We start from the raw sequence: 17561 nt of genomic DNA, 5'->3' as shown, positions 1-17561 counted from the left end.
TGGGGGTTAACTGAAGGACTTCTGTTATGTGGACCCAAGAAGTTATCTTGCACTCAAGCAATAGAAGTGCTGACTTCAAAATATGATTCGTTGTACTCGTCTTTTTAAATTCACAATATTACGTTTTGCGTAGTCATCTTAAATACATGGAAATTTTAGGATTAGTCCAAGTCGCGCGGGAAGATAGAGTAATGGCTCAAGGGTGCAATTCCCTCTAATCTAATGTAACAGAAAAATAATCTTATTTTTTAAAATCCAAATAAATCTTGAGCTGATTTTAGCTGAACCCAAAGGTTTGTTCAGTTAAACCACTTATGCATACATGGTTAGATTAGTTGGTTGGGAAGGTGAATCCACCCAAATTCGAATCCTCCTTTTCGTATATTACATTAGTTTAGTTTAGTTTAGACCATTGCTTGTATATAAAAAAAAAATTGTTAAAGCTTAGTCGAAAATCCTCCTGAAATTTCTGGCATCATAATTTCCTTACAATAATACAACAAAATTCTTTAGCAGTTAAGCTCGTGCATGCATGCATTGACAGGCCATCATTAAAGGATTTCCATGTAGGAATTTCACTAGGGAAACCATTTATTTCCACATCCTAGTCCCAAGTAAACATTTACAAACAAGCAGGACAACTTGGAATGTCCTGTCACTATCACCCTCATTATATAAAGCCACTGGAAAAATTGAAGTTTGTAGAAGCTAAATTAGTAAAAATTGTGTAAAAATTAGTCATCAGCATATGTGTGAAACTTCTTCACTAGGTCAGAGACAGTTTCCCTACATGTCAGTATGGTCCCAGTCAACTGCTCTCTCTTCAAAACCGTATTCCGACTGCTGAAGCCTATTCTTGGCCAACCTGCTCATTACAGCAAGACCTAGAGAGAAGAAGAAAAAAAAAGATTTAAACATGATCAGATTTTGAAAACAGATAAGAGCATTCCTTCATTCATGAACCTACTAATTCTACTTGCCGATATAATGTGTGTCAAGTAAGCAAGTGGAGTCGCACAATACCTTCAACCATTCTGTAGAGGGCTGACCACCACCCATCTCTAGAGATCTGGTATTGATCAAGAGACTCTTCAATCACTTCATCATGCTTCCCTTCCAAAACTCCTCGGAGAGTTATTACCGCGTCCTTGGTCTTCTTGAGGATACTGTTCTCATCTTCAATTTCCAACCGTTGAAGGTCATTCTGCGATGAAGTGAGGCTCACAGCAACAGCAAACTGGGCAGCTGCAGCCCAGCGAGAAGATGCCAGCCATCTCCTCTGTCCATCTAGTTGCCTGTTCTCTTCTCTCCCCAACCTGTTTTCCCCTTCCCCTCCAAGTACCAAGCTTCGTAAATATTGAGCATTTGCTGAGCCTGTACTTTGTACCATTTTAGAGAAAGCACTTCCCTCATTTGACAGCAGATGCTCTGGAGTATCATATTCTAGAACCTGGGAAGCCCCGAAAATTTTGTCAACAAACAAAGAAAAGAGCGAAAAAAATAAAAAGCAAGCTTGAAGAACTCTGACTTGGAGCATACCCGGCCAGCATCAAGCAGAAGGACTCGGTCACAGTCAATAATGGTATTAAGACGATGAGCAATGATGAGCATTGTACATGATTTAAATTCTTCACGAATAGTTTTTTGAATAAGAGCATCAGTTCTGACATCAACAGCTGCAGTTGCTTCATCAAGAACAAGTATTTTTGATCTCCGCAACAGAGCACGAGAAAGACTTAATAGTTGCCGCTGTCCAACACTGAAATTCTCTCCTGCCTCCGAGACCTTGACATATCATAAATGGATTATTAATGAGGAAGAGCCTATTTATAATAATACCAAAGCCACATCAAGTAAAGCAAAGTTGAGCATGTACCTCAGCATCTAGTCCCAAAGAATTCCTCCTGATGGCATCTTTCAAATGTGCCCTTTCTAAAGCTTCCCAGAGATCAGCATCGTTATGTTCATGGAAAGGATCAAGATTAAACCTCACAGTTCCTAAGAAAAATAGAACAAGAGGATCATTATACTTCACTAGGTGTTGTCAACTAAAACATATCAACTTTGAATGAGAAGATAGCTTGCTGGGTCAACGTGACTAGAGTTGCGTGTACCTGAAAAAAGAACTGGTGACTGTGGTATAATACCAAGAACTTTACGTAGATCTGTCAATCCAAACTTAGCAATATCACAATCATCAATCAAAATTCTTCCTCTTTCTAATTCAACAATCCGAAATAAAGCATTTAGCATGCTGGACTTTCCTGCCCCGGTCCTTCCAACAATTCCAACCTTATCACTTGGAGAAATTGAGAAAGACAGCTCATGCAAAACTGGAGGAAGTTCGGGTCTATAACGTAGAACAACATCCTCGAACTTGATAGATCCAGATGAAGGCCATCCTGGAGGGGGGCGGTTGCTCTCAATTATAGCTGGAGCCTCTGAAGGCAAATCTATATATGTACCAACCCGCTCAACAGCATTTAAGCTATTCTCAGCCAGGCTTGCAAGTCTCAGTACACCAGTCAATAAACTTGTAATATTAAGCGCATAACTGAGAAGTAGGCCCATAGTGGATGCAAACTCCTGCTGGTTCTCTGCCCTTCCATTCTGCATAACAGCAAAGGTAGCTGTAAACCATATCATGAGGCCTCCCAATGTTTCCAAACGGATTCCAAGCCAGCGGTTTCCACTCATGTTCACCAGTGCGAATCTGATATTGTTGTCCACAGATTTTCCATTAATGTCTGACATCCGATCATAAGCCTTATATGCACGAATACTTGCTAAACCATTCAGTGCTTCTCCAAATTGTGCATAAACAGGGGATCTGCTGATGGAGTCCATGCGCTTTACCTCACGAGCCATGCTCTATCCCAAGACAAAAAACAAAATAGATTATATTAGAAAAATACAGACTGCGACATGAAATCGATAAAACAATAAAAAACAGTAATAATCGCCAATAGGAACAGGCTTAAGTAATCAAAAACTAGTAACTTTGAGGTAAGAGTGACTCGAGTTAACAGGATGGCCCCATCTCACTAGCCCACCCTCATAAAAATCTCTGATTCTGCCCTTGGTAAAAATGAATCTTTTCAGGCTTAAGCAACGCCTATACAATTTATTTAACATTAAGTTGATGTTTTGCACAGCTATGGCCGAAAACAGTTTGTCTCCAAAAGCAAGTCAAACATGAAATCAGTGGACAATCTCACGTACCTGATAGTAGAGATAGGCTGCATAAAACAAAACCAGAAGGGGCATAATGGCCCACAAGGACATAGTGCTCACGATCCCTATCAAGATGAAGGTAGAAAAGAGCTGAGACACTTGGCCAAGAAACATATTGACAAATGGAGCAACATTCCGATCAATGTCTCCAAGATCCTTTGCAAATCTATTTATGATACGTCCAAGGGGATTAGTCTGGAAGAAGACCATTGGAGCTCTTAATATAGAGCTAAGCATGGCCTCATGCAACCTCCTGGCAGCATAAAGACTAGAAATAATCAACCAATAAGAGTTTGCCAGTGTCACCATAACCTGAAACCAAGAATTGTATTTGGATTTTCATCACAAAAAAGGAGGCAAAAGTACTTCAAGCTTCTCAGAATAACCAGAAAATAACAAGCGACTCTCTACAAAAGATGGTTGATACAAACTTCTATAACAAACCTTAAATTAACTGATGTTTAACTGTATTCTTACCTGACCAAATGATAGAAGTGCATATATCAGATTGTAGAAACCAGGGTCATAATTCTCTATCATGCTTTGATCAGTCCAATGGCTCAACCATGTGCTACTTGAAACTCGTAGAACCTCAGTTGAAACATAGCATGTAAAGAGTATCATAACCACCCACAAGCCTCCTAATGCATTCTTATACCTGGATAAGAAATTGCACATTTAAACTACTTTCTCTATAATAAAAAATGCTGTACAAAGAGCAAACAGAAGATTTCATAAAAGTAGGAATCCGGAAATCTGCCTATTTCAAGCATAATCTGATGAAATAAATGCTACTCTCACCCAAAAAAGGAGGCAAAGAAATATAAACACCAACCCTGCAACCACACCAGCAAATGCATTCACCCAATCAAGAACCAATTGTAAGGCCAGACATACCAATAGATGTCAGACAAATAAATTTTATTATTTCCCTAAAACTACCGGTCAGAATTTCCCAAACATTCTTAAGAAAAGTCCGAAAGAAAAGAGGAATGAACCTAGAGATGACGACCATCATCAGGTATAAGTATCTAGAAATATTTCTAAGAACTGAATACCTAGATAATGTGTGGACGGAAATAGCAACTAGTATAGTCCCCCTTACACGGTAAGATCAAAACTGATGATACTCCAAACAGCTTAGAAACCTAGATATTTCTTAAGGAGAAAGGGATGTCTTAACTTAGGAGAATACTAAGTGAATTCGAGGGGATACTGAAAGTTTATTGTTGAAACTCTGATTACCTCGCCAAGACATTCCAGCTAATAACGCCTGTTTCTCGTTCTTCTTGTTTGATAAGAACAGATTTTCCTTTTGGTTTTTTCACATGGCTTGCATCTTTTGGCATAACATTAACAAGTCCATTGGCAATAGGTTTTGAAGAGGCATTCTGATCAATCATTTCACCATTCTGATCAATTGTTTCACCTTCTTCTTTTTCTTCTGCATACTCTTCCATCTTGCCGGCATTTTCCATCAGCTTTTTGAACAGCGTTCCATTATTGGAAAGCTCCTCAAACGTTCCCTCCTCTTTCACCATACCTTCATGGACCAGGATGATTCTATCAACTTGTGAAAGAAAATGCAGCTGATTTGTAACAAGAACCCTGGTTTTCCCTCTTAATTCTCCCCTGATGCATTTATCAAAAACCTGGTATGAAACATAAGTAAAAATAAGACGACTATACAAAAGAACAATTTAATAACCAACTTTGAGGAGCCAAAGATAGTGCATGCAGGTGTAGAACGGAATAGCGCAAAAGACAAGATAAACCAGCATGTATTTTAGTCATTTGGTATCCCTTATAAGAAAGATTCCATAAGCTGTATAATAGAAAATATTAGAAGGAATATGCAACTATACTATTAAAATCCATTGTATTAATAAATGAATCTGTGAAAAAGTGTACACCGATCTGCCAACACAAATGAATAAATAAACACATGCCTATGTAGGTCAGTCCAATTAACCCTGAATAAATAAACAAAAGGATCATAGATTATATTTTATATTTAGAAATAGAATGTAGAAGCAACAAAGGATAACTGTACTCCTGTCCTGAGCACTAAAGTTAAATGTAAAACAGTAACCTGTCGAGCCACGTGAGCATCCAGAGCACTCAAGGGATCATCAAAAATGTATACATCAGAATTGGAGTAGACAGCCCTAGCCATAGACACTCTTTGCTTCTGCCCACCACTAATATTCACTCCTCTTTCACCAATCTCGGTCAGATCACCACCCTAATTATTCAGCATGTGAAACAAATTAGGCCCACAAATTGCAGGGTGTACCATAAGAACTAGCAGCAAGATAGAACTCTAAGAGCACTTACAGGCAGTAAGTCAAGGTCGTGCCTCAATGCAGTCACATCTATTGCCTTCTCATATCTCGCAGATTCAAAGAAGGATCCAAATAAAATGTTGTCACGTACCTGAAATCATAAATACTGAAAGTAACCAACTTGCACAAGCATTGTAATCAAATTTTTAACTACATCCCAGACCACTGTATTCAACTAATTATAAGGATAAGAAGAACAAGTATTATTCATGCCAGCAAGTTTCCAATCTCAGGGTTCTCTAGGTTCGCAGAAACATCACAGAAACAGTAAGCTCCAATAATTAAAACAGATACATATTTGAAAGACGTATAGAAACATATAAAACAGGGCAAGCTAAAACTTACAGTTGCATTAAAAATCCATGAAACTTGTGGAACGTAAGCAACCATTCCTCTCATTACCACACTCGCGTCTGCTACTGGAGGAAGCTCCCCAATCATTGCAGATATAAGTGATGTCTTTCCTTCACCAGTACTTCCAACAATTGCTACCAAGCTCCCAACAGGGATGTCCAAATTAACATTCGTCAACGTGGGCTTCTCCGCCTGAAGGAAAACATATATTTCAAGGGCTGTTTGTTCACAGAGAAAATGCAAAACTAACCAACACATTCTTAAAATTATTTTGTATCAGCAAGCCATTTCATTACAAGACAACTGTTATAGCAGCAAAGCAACAATTAATGAGAGAGCTAGGATGCCATGCCTGATAAAACAGAGAGCATAGAATTACTTTGGAGGCAGAGGAGACCCCCACCCCCCGCCAATTATTTCATGCAAGCTTGTTTAAGCAATAGAATTACTTATAAACAGAAGCCTTGTACACAACAAACACAAACTTATGATGTAAGATGGTGAGAACAGCCAGCAAGCCATCATTTACAACAATCATTCTTGAATTGAATACGAAACTCAAATTGCACACCCAAAACACAAGCCTAGAACAAAAAGACACTTAACTTGACAACATACATGAACACATAGAGGTAATTATGAATCAATTGTAAGCTTAGTATATTCGTAACAATCACACAAAAACAAAAGCAACATATCAATGAGACCTTTGAATCCCAAGAAAAGTATCCATTCTTAATTGAGATGGCCGGCAATCCTGGATCAAGAGGAGGATTTGGCAGAAGTACTCTCTCTTCAGCTGAAAGCAGCTCCTCCAAGCGTTTTAAGGATACATTAGCATTAACCACCTGTCGAAGTAAAGGAACATTAGGAATTTAGAAGTGGAAGAAACCATGCAAGCAGTTTCACAAAGTTGGCATACAAAGAACTTCATTTGATACTTAATAAGGAAAATGAAAATGAAACAGTCTTTTTAATGCCCACAAGGTCAACATATTCCTAAACTGGTTATTTGAAGCACCAGCGGGAATTTTTTGATATTGAATAACCAACAGGATATAATAGACTGAAATATTCTTGACCATTTTCCAGAAAAACCCAATGTTTGAACCTCGACCAATAAAACCAAATTTGTTCATAAAGTGAAGGTTAATAAAATGACTATCTTCCTAAAAGAACCTGAGCACTATAAGATACTATACACCAAGTAAAGTAAACAGTAAATAATCACAATAATAATTCATCCTCTCTATGTGCTAAAATGTCATATAAAATATCACAGCATAATCAGACTATAACATGTGCATGACTGAGGAAAGAAGTCAAAACCTGAGTTATTATATTAGGAAGCATGAATAGAGGAAACCGAAGCACAGCAAACAGAGAAAGTGATGTAAATGCCCTTGCAGGTGTAAGATCGCCCCCCAGCAAGGTGAACAATCCAAATGAAATCACAGTGACTACAACTGGGATGCTATTTAGTAAAAATCCATTACACTGCAAAACAAGAGAAAGAGTCAGGGAAAAGCAAAAGCCAGAAAATGGATGAAGTCATGATTTTGGATATGCACACAAAACTGAAAACATGATACTCATGATTCACATAACACCATGCAAAGTGCCTACTTCAGTAATCAACTGCAGCTTCTGATGGCATGCCAACAATTAATCAAATCAAAGAGGTTTTCTTATAGGAATGAGGAACTTCAAAGAAAAGAGAAATTAGAAGATATCTACATCAAATGAGTTGATATGGTAAGAAAGAAACAAATTTCAGAAGAAAAAAAATTCAACGCCTTACCGCTCCCAGCAGTGATGCTTTTCGAAACCAGAACAATTCATCGGTTCGAACACCTTGTACCTTGGATTGGAAACTACTCTCCCATGCATAACACCTGAGCCATTTGGAAAATAGACAATGAAAACAATAAATATAAATCCCAGTAACATGTGTACACATATCACCAAAATTGAGTCATACTTCACAGTGTCCATTGCAGCCAAAATTTCATTCATGAGGCCAATTCTCTTGTCTGTACGTTGCAACCCCTCCTTAGACAATTTCTGCATTTTGCTTATCACAAATGTCTGTTCCATCCAAGTAAATCAAAAAGATCAAGACAAATTAAATTGATAGGAGATTTGAACATGATGCACAAACATAAAATAAAATTAATGTAGATACTAACTTAACACACATACACACACACACTTTAGTCTGATATCCTCTCTTTTTGTAACAATTAATGTGATACTAACGTAGTCATTAGTCAGGGTTCTTCTTTCAGTATAACTAACATGATTTTAACATAGTTTTTATTGTAAAAACAAGAAAAATCAAATGGGGTAACTCTTTTACCTGCAGGGGGAACAAAAGAACTAACATGAGTGCACCAAGTAGTGAAGCAACGCCCAATTGCTGATAAAGAAGAACCATGGAGATAATGATACGAAATGGAGCTGACCATAAAGTGTGAAGAGATTGGGATATTTGCTGTGTAAAGAAACAACAAAAGTTAGCCAACCAAGGGAGCTTTACAATTATTTTGAGGACTAAATGTGCTTCTGAACCACAAATAGGAAAACATGTTATATAAGTTAAATGATTTATACTCCTATTTGTTTGTCATTGCCTGTATATATTTACAAAAGGATGAGATCAACCCAAATCTGTTTTTGTCACTAATTTTGAGTAGACAATAAATCAGAAAAAGAAAACTAGCTTCTTATGTTCTGAGATTGAAGTTTCCAGAAAGTATGGCTCCAATTGCTTATTCAAGGATTTTACTATTGTATGACTTCAGGAAGTTGCAATAGTAATATCTAATGAGATAATTGATTGTCATGCATCATCACTAACAGTAATATATAACGTAATCACAACTTTTGGTAAGAGTGCGTGCCTGAAGTGCTTCAGCATCAGTTGTCATCAAGTTGGTTATTTTCCCAGATGCAAACTTCTTTCGAGCTTCATGAGTAAGCCTTAAAGATTTCCGAAACACAGCAGCAACCTAAAAGAAGAAAATATAGAATCATGCTCTGCAAATAGATATATCAATAACAAGTTTTGCATAATTTCATAAATTTATGAGTTCAAAACTTCCCCACATTATTAGACAAGCCAGAAGACAATACTGCTAGCTAAACCCCTGAACATAAAATATTAAAACCAATTCCCCAGTCAAAACATATTAGAAAAGTAACAAGACCTTTTAACCCTCTCCATTACTCATAACTCACAAGCTAAATGTCCCAGTCCCCCAATAAATAGCATACTAAGATTGAATTTGAGCTTGGCATTTTATGCTTCTCACCAAAACCAAAGCCCAAACAAAGCCAACACCTCTAGACATCACTAAGCAAAGGATCTATTACAAAATTCCAACCCTCACTCACCCCGGACTAAGTAAAAGGACCTAAAATTGATAGACCAATGTTTATTGCTATTGCCACATGGCATTGATAAAATACTATAAACATGTTAAAACAAAAGGATGAAGAAAAAAAAATTGGCTTAATAGCATCAAAATGGGACTGGCAAAATACCAAGGTTGACCGTAGACGGAAGCCAACACGCATGACATTTTGAAAATACTGCGCTTCACATAACACGCCAGCAACCTGGAAGCAAGTTACAGCAATCAGATATCCAGACTGCTTGATTTTCCCGTTCCAAATATATAAAACAAATGCTGCAGAATGAGGACATGCGAATTGCAGTAACAAGAGCAAATATCTAAAGCAATAGATCACGACATAAGTGCATAGCTACTAATGCAAGTATCAACATTTTCTTTAAAAAAAACATATCCACAGGCAAAAGTCATTTTTTAATGGGAAACACATTCAAAAAATGGTATGAATAACAACATAACTAGAATCCACAAAGGAAGTTCCCAGTGCTACAGAAACACATGAACCAGCTTAAGGTATCAGTCATTAATTTAAGATATTTAAGGTGACAGAGAAAATACAAGAAAGGTGAGAAAGAAGATACAAAACAAGCACTAGGTCATGTTTTAACAAACACAAATATTTAATTTTCCTTCTCTAGCATGTTTCTTCAAGCCAACTTAATTACATATTTCAATATGGGAAACACGAGAATGACTGTAAAACACAGGAATTCGCTTTCGACAATTCAGCTATTATTTGAATTTGAAGATATAAAGTGAAACAGAAGAATACAAGCTCTAGATCATTTAGCTCACAAAGAAAAGATGAAATTTTCTGTCTAAACATCTTTCTCTACCAACATAATCAAAAGACTAAACCAAGCACTCACGAAAAATTGCAAATAGCTTTTGGGTCTAGTGGCGCATCCTCCCCTTAAAAATAAGGGTATAGGATAAGTTCCAGGGCTCAATCCTCAACAGGTGTGCACATGTTGTGTAATTTTCTTAGAATAAAAGGAACATCCCTTTAAATTTTCCAAAGCAGCAAAACTATGTAAGCATATGTGATAGTAAGGGCTAGCTGTGCAAAAATAATCTGTCTTGGCATACATAAATAACCTAAATATAAAGCAAAGAATTTATAATATATCATACCACTCCAGCAAATATTGAGAAGGCATAGATGTAACCAATCCATGCTGGATCCCCTCGTTGCATAGACTGCAGACAATTGAAGAAAGATTTGAATTTCTATAGAAAAAGAAGGATTATGACAATAACAATCAAGTATCATTTTACAAGACTCTGATACACTGCTTCTGAGTTCAGAGATGTGGAGGAACTATGACATACCAGAAGCATACTTTTAAAAATAAAAAATTATGCATCGTGGATCAGTATCCGATCCACTATATTAACATTTAAATTAAACTTGCATTAGTAAGGTCAGGTTAAAGCTAATCTGAAATAGTAGCGACTACAATTTTCAGGTTATTAAAGTCATGCGAGTGAATGTTATTATCCTTGTTTCCTTTCTTCATTTATTATATAGAAACTTCAGAATGTTCATTGGTGTTTCAATAATTTCATGACCAATATGACAAATACATAAAATGCAGGCCTACTTGATCAGCACAAGTTGAACTCATAGACAGCACTCACAGCCACAATCACCAATACTCATACACAGCACTCACATAGCCACAACAATCACCAATACCATTACACCTATGGAGTTGGATATTGTAATAATGACCGGAGACATACATGGAAACATAAAAAGGTGAAGTTTAGGAATCAACACAAACCTGTAAGAGGTGGTTCAAAATAAGTGGCCCCACAAATTGGGAAAGATCATTGCCAATCTACAAGTTGTCAACAAAACAATAGAATAAGTTATGTCACACAAAACATCCAATTTTACGATGCAAAAAACATTTCATACAGAACAGACAAAATAATAACTCTTCATATTTGGACCAGTTTTCTAGCAATGAGCATTAGAATCACAAACCCCTCTCAGGCAGAGAGGATGCAGAGTTGCTGAAGTTGAGAAAAGCAACCAAAAATAATAGAAATGTCTCCCCAATCATACTGAACCAATGTATGTTGTTAAGGGACAAGGGGTTTATTTCCACGAATATCGCCCTCATGACCAGATTGGATTTTCACTACATCCCTCCCTACTAACTACCTAAACAAGGTGCATGGACTGCAATTTTGCTACTAGTGAAACTAAATTATGCTCCCCTGCCAATCAGATTGAACTGGTGTATGTTAGTATCTAGCAAAGTATTACTGTTATTTTCTCCATTTTAATCAAGGAGCTAGAAACAAAACTATGGCCAAATGTGCTCATATTAACCAAAGAAATCATTAATGGATCCATGGAACTTGCTGAACAGTGTGACCAGCATGTGTGCTAAACTAAAAAACCAACAGAAAACAACAATGACAAACAGTACTGTAGTTGACTGAACATATATATTCTAATGAATAAAATATAAGTGCAATGACCTTTGCATACATGTGTAACAAACTTTGCAGACTACTACTAGATAAAAACCATTCTAAAGAACAAGCCAATTACCTTCCAAAAGCCTCCCCACCAAAACCTATGAAAAGCACAAATAAAATATTAATGAGAAGCATATACATAGAATTGCATGGGAAGCAGAATACAATAAGGACAAGAAAGTGAGGATGGATTCGCATCTCAGCTGAGGATCTTCATAAATTACCTTCCTCCAAGGCTAGAGTTCAATGCTCTTAAAAGCCATGGTTTAGGCTTTCGACGTTCCTCAGCCCAACATCTTTGGAACCTAGAAATTCGGTAAAAGAATTATTATGCAAATTGTAATGATTAGTTTAAGTGGAAACTAATGTTTGAAAATAACAAGCACGCACTTATTGTTCAGTGTTTCAGTCCGATCCCAAGTATCCAATTTCCAGACATCTTTCTCTGTGAGGGGTCTTTGATAGCCTAGTTTCATAAGGGGATTCATCCATGAAAACAGTACTCCTGGTAAAAACACAAAATCAAGATATGAGTTGAGAAATCAGCCATGGAAAAAGGGTTCACTGCACTCTTGAGAATACTATGAATGGTCCTAGATCCTTCGCCTTTATATCATACAAAATTAGCAATTAAAAAAAAAGGTACAAGGTAAAGAATAAATTTTTTAAAAAAAATAAAGAATGGTAAATCAGTTTGCACAGATCTCAACAAACAATGAAATCGCCTCTAACAAGGGCATTTTAGGATGGTTCGGCAGACCACACTAAAGTTGGGATATTTCTATAAATAAAAATTAGTTTACTAACAACATCAGCATCTCTATCATCATTTAATTCTCCGCAAATTTTCTAACTGTCAAGCATTAGGATCATATCAAATTTATATACATACTTGAAAATATGTTGGCATTCCTCTCGGGACATATTTGCTCTCCTCCAGGAAGTGCTTCATACGCAGCATCATCAATTGATTCAGTATGGATTGGAGTATAACCAGGATAAGTAACCAGATTTGGAACATACACAAGCAAAAGTATTCCAAACAAACCCTACATTAGAATAAAAATACATATCAAGAACAAATTGAAATTAGATTTGCAGTCTAATTAAAGATAAATAGCAAACTTTAAATATTGAACAATACCAGTATTGCCCACCTTTTATCTTAAACATACTTAGCCATCTGTTTATACTAAATATACATTTGTCCACACATACAAGACCAAGGCATACACAATCTATGTGACCAAGCAAACTATATAAGTTCTTATTAGGAAAAAATAAAATCTAAACCCTAAACCAATTGGATAGCTTTCAGAACCTTTGTACAAATTAATTATCCACTAAACAACAAATTCAAGACTTGGCTGGCTGCATTGCATGCCCTTCTTAGAGTGGTCTAAGAGTCATTAGCACGTAGCAGCCTCAGGCTGGCCTAGCTGAAGGCTCATCAGATTAACAAGAATAACCTAAAGCATTTGGATGCAAGACACAGAAAAAAGGTAAACAAAAGCATAACCAGTGAAAATTAAGTTAAAAAGGAGAAACAAAACAAACAAACCTGGGCAGCAACTTCACTGATGTACAAGTATAGTACAGATCTGCAAGGGTTACACAGCATTGTAAGTTCGTCTTGCACAACCACGCACCTCCAAAATGTACTAGTGATGACTTAATATTAAAAACAAAAAAGTTGGAAAATATAAACAGTCATATCATCTTTTGACAAGGAAGGAACCAGTTTAGGTAAACAGAGACACACAAACCTGTCATATAAGTCCTTTAGTGAAAGAATGAGATTCAGCATCACAGAATCCCCCACTAAAGTATATATTACTCCAAATCTAACAAACCATCGAAACTCACGGATGTAGATTTTGGTTTCCACACCAATCATGACCAGCATAGAGCACCAAGTAAGAGCCTCTAAGATTAGAGAAACCACCTGCCAAGAAAGGATGAAACTAAAATACTTGGCATATGATTAAGCTTACTGAAAGTTTGTTTTTAGTATTTTATTTTCCCTTCAATAAAGGTTTGTTTCTTCTTCTTTTTTTCCGGAAAAAAAAAAAGAGAAAAAAAAAAAAAAGTAACTTACTAGTGGGTTAGTGATGCTTCTATGTCTAAAGCTAATTAAGTTTGAAGTGTAGAAAACCAAATCCCATTGCATTTCCATTAATCACAGTTCGTGGTTTGTGAAACTTGATCTCCTTAGATGTTTTGGAAAATTGACAACTGAAATCTTCTGTAGTGTAAAATTTCTATAATGGATTTATATCTGTGTCCAAGTACAATAGCTTCTTTTATTCACTCTACTAAGTGGGTGATGATGACTGTCTAATTACCCTACATGTGATAAATGGCAACATTGGTTTCTCCAGTTAAATTCATTTGTACGTAATTTTGTATGTAAAACAAAATTATTTCTTAATTAACAAGGGTACAACATCACATAATCAACGTAAACAGTCCTGGTTTTTTTTTTTTTTTTTTTTGGTTGCCAACTTTTATAATTTAAGCTGCAAAAATATTTTGTTGTTTCCCTGATGCTAAAGTACACATGCAATGCAGTTGATCTAGTTCCTCATGCATACTTACCACAAAATCGAAATTTCAAAATTCTTACAGATTTCCACAAAATCACTCTTGAACTAGATAATATAGTGAAATAAAGCTTTTAAAGAAGTAGGACAAGTCGAAGAAAAAACCCACGACATTGAATGAAAACTTTGGGGGAACAACATTTTTCATGTTTTACTTAATGGTTATGGGGTCACTGGGTCAACCCTGAAAACTTTTTTTGCCCTTCAATTAATTCATTTGCACATGTATAAGTTGAAGCTACTGTTATCAATACAAAACTTATAGGCATGTATGAAGTCAGTACAACAGCTAAAATACATTACAGAATGAATCAGCAAACCAACCTCAAATGGTGCAAAGCCAGACTGCCCATCTAAATTCAGCACTGAAATTCCCATGATCAGCCTGAACAAAGGCTCGGCGGTGCAATAACCAGCCAATAACGCCAATACATAATTGTAAACGTTGGACTGCAAACAGAACCTTTGGGCTTTGAAATCCTTCTTGATCCGCCATATTCGATAGATGCAGAGACCCAGAAGAACCAAATGAGAAATGGAGACAACTAAAGAATCAACCGCGCATGGCGTGTATGCACCAAACGCATTCTCCACCGCTTTTGTCCACACCCCATGGGCCACCGGACGACAATACCAATCCAAAGGAACAAAACCCATCTTTTTGGTCACTTTCTTCACAAAAGCTGCTCACTTTAAAGCACATAATCCATCTCAGTCCCCACTGTGAGCCACTCCTGCGTTGTGATAAAATTTACCTTTAGCCTCAGGTGGAAAAACCAAGCATCAATCAATGGAATCTCTTAAAAGGGTAAAACTATAAATAAATAAATTATAATTCCTCATTTTTAAGCTGAATAATAGTTTCCCAACTTTTGACTTTCTCCGAGAAAACATTATGGTTCAAAAGAATAGGAAAAAAAAAAAATACAACCAACCGAAAAATGTATCGTCAAGAAAAGAATAGAAACTTGACCCAAAAAAAAAAAAAAAGCAAACATTTGCGATATGTTACCAAAATTTTCAAAGGAAGTTTCTATATTCTCTGGTTAATACCGTATTAATAATACCTGACACTCTAAGATTCTAAGCTCTGCTATACTCTGGTAGTACTTTTTCTCAGAACCAAACAGAGCACTAGACTCAAACTAGCAAAACCATAGCAAATCTAAATTCAACCCAACAAACTTGTAAAAGAATACGGAAATGGATGAAAAACGTTCACTAATACAAAAACAAAATTCAAACGTAACAAAACCACACCATTTACAGGTTTAATACAAATATGAACAACAACAACAAACATAAATTTCAGATTTTAGAAGAACTTATACCTCAGAGACTTTGCATTCACTCAAAACCAAGAAACAAAACTGCTTGCCTCAAACAAAAACTAAAACTAAAACTAAGACAAACAAAACTGTAGAGCAAAAGCTTCGACTTTTTTGGGTTAAAAACAAAGAAAATAATAATAAGTTAAATCCCAAAAAGCTCCTCCTGGGCATTTGGTACAGAGAAAGTGGAAGGAGAAAAGCCCATTTTCATGGAGAAATTGCTAACCTTTTGTGGCCTTCTGTTTGTATGTTAATGTTGCTCTGCGGCAGTAATGATATGGAATTGGTTCTCTTATTCAGATGGTATCTAATTCCTGTGGAGGAACCGAAGACCAAAGCTTTTATTTTATTCCCTTCATTTTTATTTGTTAACGACCCAATGCACCTAAAATAAAAAATGAAATTTGTACGAAAAAACTAGGTTGGTTTGGTTTGGTGCGTCATCGATTACGATAAGATTTTTTTTCCTTGTGAGAAATAAATTCGACTCTGGTACAAAATTATAAGGATAATGTGGAAATTTGGGTTTTTGTTCTTGTGTGTATAATAGTTAAATGTATGGAGGTGGGAGAAGATAGAGGAGAGGTGGGCTGTGAGAAGGGTATAGTTGTCTTTTTGGTGAAAGTGTCGGGTGAGAAAAAAAGGTTTCATGTAGTGATGTGGTCAATCATTTGTTTAATTATTATGTTGTCTTTTGATTGTTTGGGAGGTTTCAACTTTTGAGTTGTATCTACCTAAAGTATAGAGAAAAACTTTTAGATTGAGTTTGATTCATGGAAAAAGTCTCTTGGAATGGGAAATTATTTATTTTTCTATGTTTGGTAAGTTCACACATGAAAAATGATTTTTTGGCTCATGAAAAATAGGACAGAAATGAACATTCTATTCACCTCGAATTTTATTTTCCCTTCTCATGAGAAATTAAAATACGCATTAATTACAAATGTTTCATGACCAATTTACTACTGAAGAAATTACTTTTATAACATCACGTCATGTCACATGTATTAATTATTCTAAAATTACGTCACGTATAAAATCAATTTAACTTTAACTTTTTACTGCAATCAACAATGATCTCCACCAAACATACATGACGCTTTAACTAATACACGAAAATATATTCCATGATTTTTATGTCTATCAATAACTACGATTAAGCCAAAATTAAAGGTCACAACAAAAAGAGGAAATAAAAGGAGTGTCAGTAGCTCTGATTTTTGGATTGGATACTTGGTAAAGAATAATAAAAATAGACACGTGTGATGTGGAAGGCAGAAGAAGCAAGTATATATCTTTATTTGGTATCGCAAAGGCACACATCGCATGTTTTTATTTGATTGTCAGCGTCGTTTCGTTCATATCCTTCTGACCAGCACAAGCCGGAGCGAATCCGGCCAATTGAAAAGCTTTCGGCAGTCCAAATACTTTCGGAAAATACTTCCCTTTAAGATATGGAGGAATTTTTATATTCCTACTAATAGCAGTATGACATGTACATATAAATTTTTTATTTTTTTTTGTATTTTTGATAAATTATTTTTGTATATGTGTCAATCTGTGATTCACATAGAGTAAGAGTATCTTCTTATATTTTTTTATTTTTTAAATATCCATTTACTAGTTGTTTTTTTGGGTGGTAATATTGTTAGGCCTTTTTAGTTATTTGAAAGTGATAGATGCAGTAGTGTTAGGCTAGTTGGGCAGGATAGTGAGTTTGTCCCTTTATACCCAAGTACGACTCCCTTTTTACGTAAACTTGTATGGTGAGAATTTGAAGAA

General features: G+C 36.0%; 1 protein-coding gene across 1 annotated transcript; it reads right to left on the bottom strand.

The window, feature by feature from the left end:
* Positions 1–444: 444 nt before the first annotated feature.
* LOC117626807 (ABC transporter C family member 2-like) lies at positions 445–16147 on the bottom strand. Its single transcript, XM_034358654.1, has 28 exons — positions 16006–16147; positions 14773–15182; positions 13612–13790; positions 13407–13446; positions 12738–12894; positions 12236–12350; positions 12070–12150; positions 11919–11943; positions 11137–11193; positions 10484–10549; positions 9480–9554; positions 8837–8944; positions 8293–8427; positions 7915–8021; positions 7735–7828; positions 7263–7430; positions 6641–6781; positions 5925–6125; positions 5572–5670; positions 5327–5479; positions 4480–4886; positions 3712–3892; positions 3223–3546; positions 2115–2871; positions 1877–1998; positions 1540–1785; positions 1024–1450; positions 445–884 (listed from the first exon to the last, which is right to left on the bottom strand). The coding sequence occupies exons 2-28, from the start codon at positions 15103–15105 to the stop codon at positions 787–789; spliced, it is 4896 nt and encodes a 1631-aa protein (XP_034214545.1). The 5' UTR covers positions 15106–15182; positions 16006–16147; the 3' UTR covers positions 445–786.
* Between the last annotated feature and the right edge of the window lie 1414 nt (positions 16148–17561).

Source organism: Prunus dulcis, chromosome 4 (assembly GCF_902201215.1).
Source record: "Prunus dulcis chromosome 4, ALMONDv2, whole genome shotgun sequence".
Taxonomy (NCBI): Eukaryota; Viridiplantae; Streptophyta; class Magnoliopsida; order Rosales; family Rosaceae; genus Prunus; species Prunus dulcis.
Note: the sequence above shows the minus strand (reverse complement) of the source record. Positions and strands in the feature narration are given on the sequence as shown.

What these genes read in the sequence shown, in the direction of transcription:
- LOC117626807 (XM_034358654.1), bottom strand. Translation starts at nt 15,105, where the DNA reads ATGGGTTTTGTTCCTTTGGATTGGTATTGTCGTCCGGTGGCCCATGGG. An exon ending in AACTCTAGCCTTGGAGGAAG is followed by an intron (nt 11,944 to 12,069) that starts GTAATTTATGAA and finishes TGCTTTTCATAG; the next exon opens with GTTTTGGTGGGGAGGCTTTT. An exon ending in TTCTTTTGTTCCCCCTGCAG is followed by an intron (nt 8,022 to 8,292) that starts GTAAAAGAGTTA and finishes TGGATGGAACAG; the next exon opens with ACATTTGTGATAAGCAAAAT.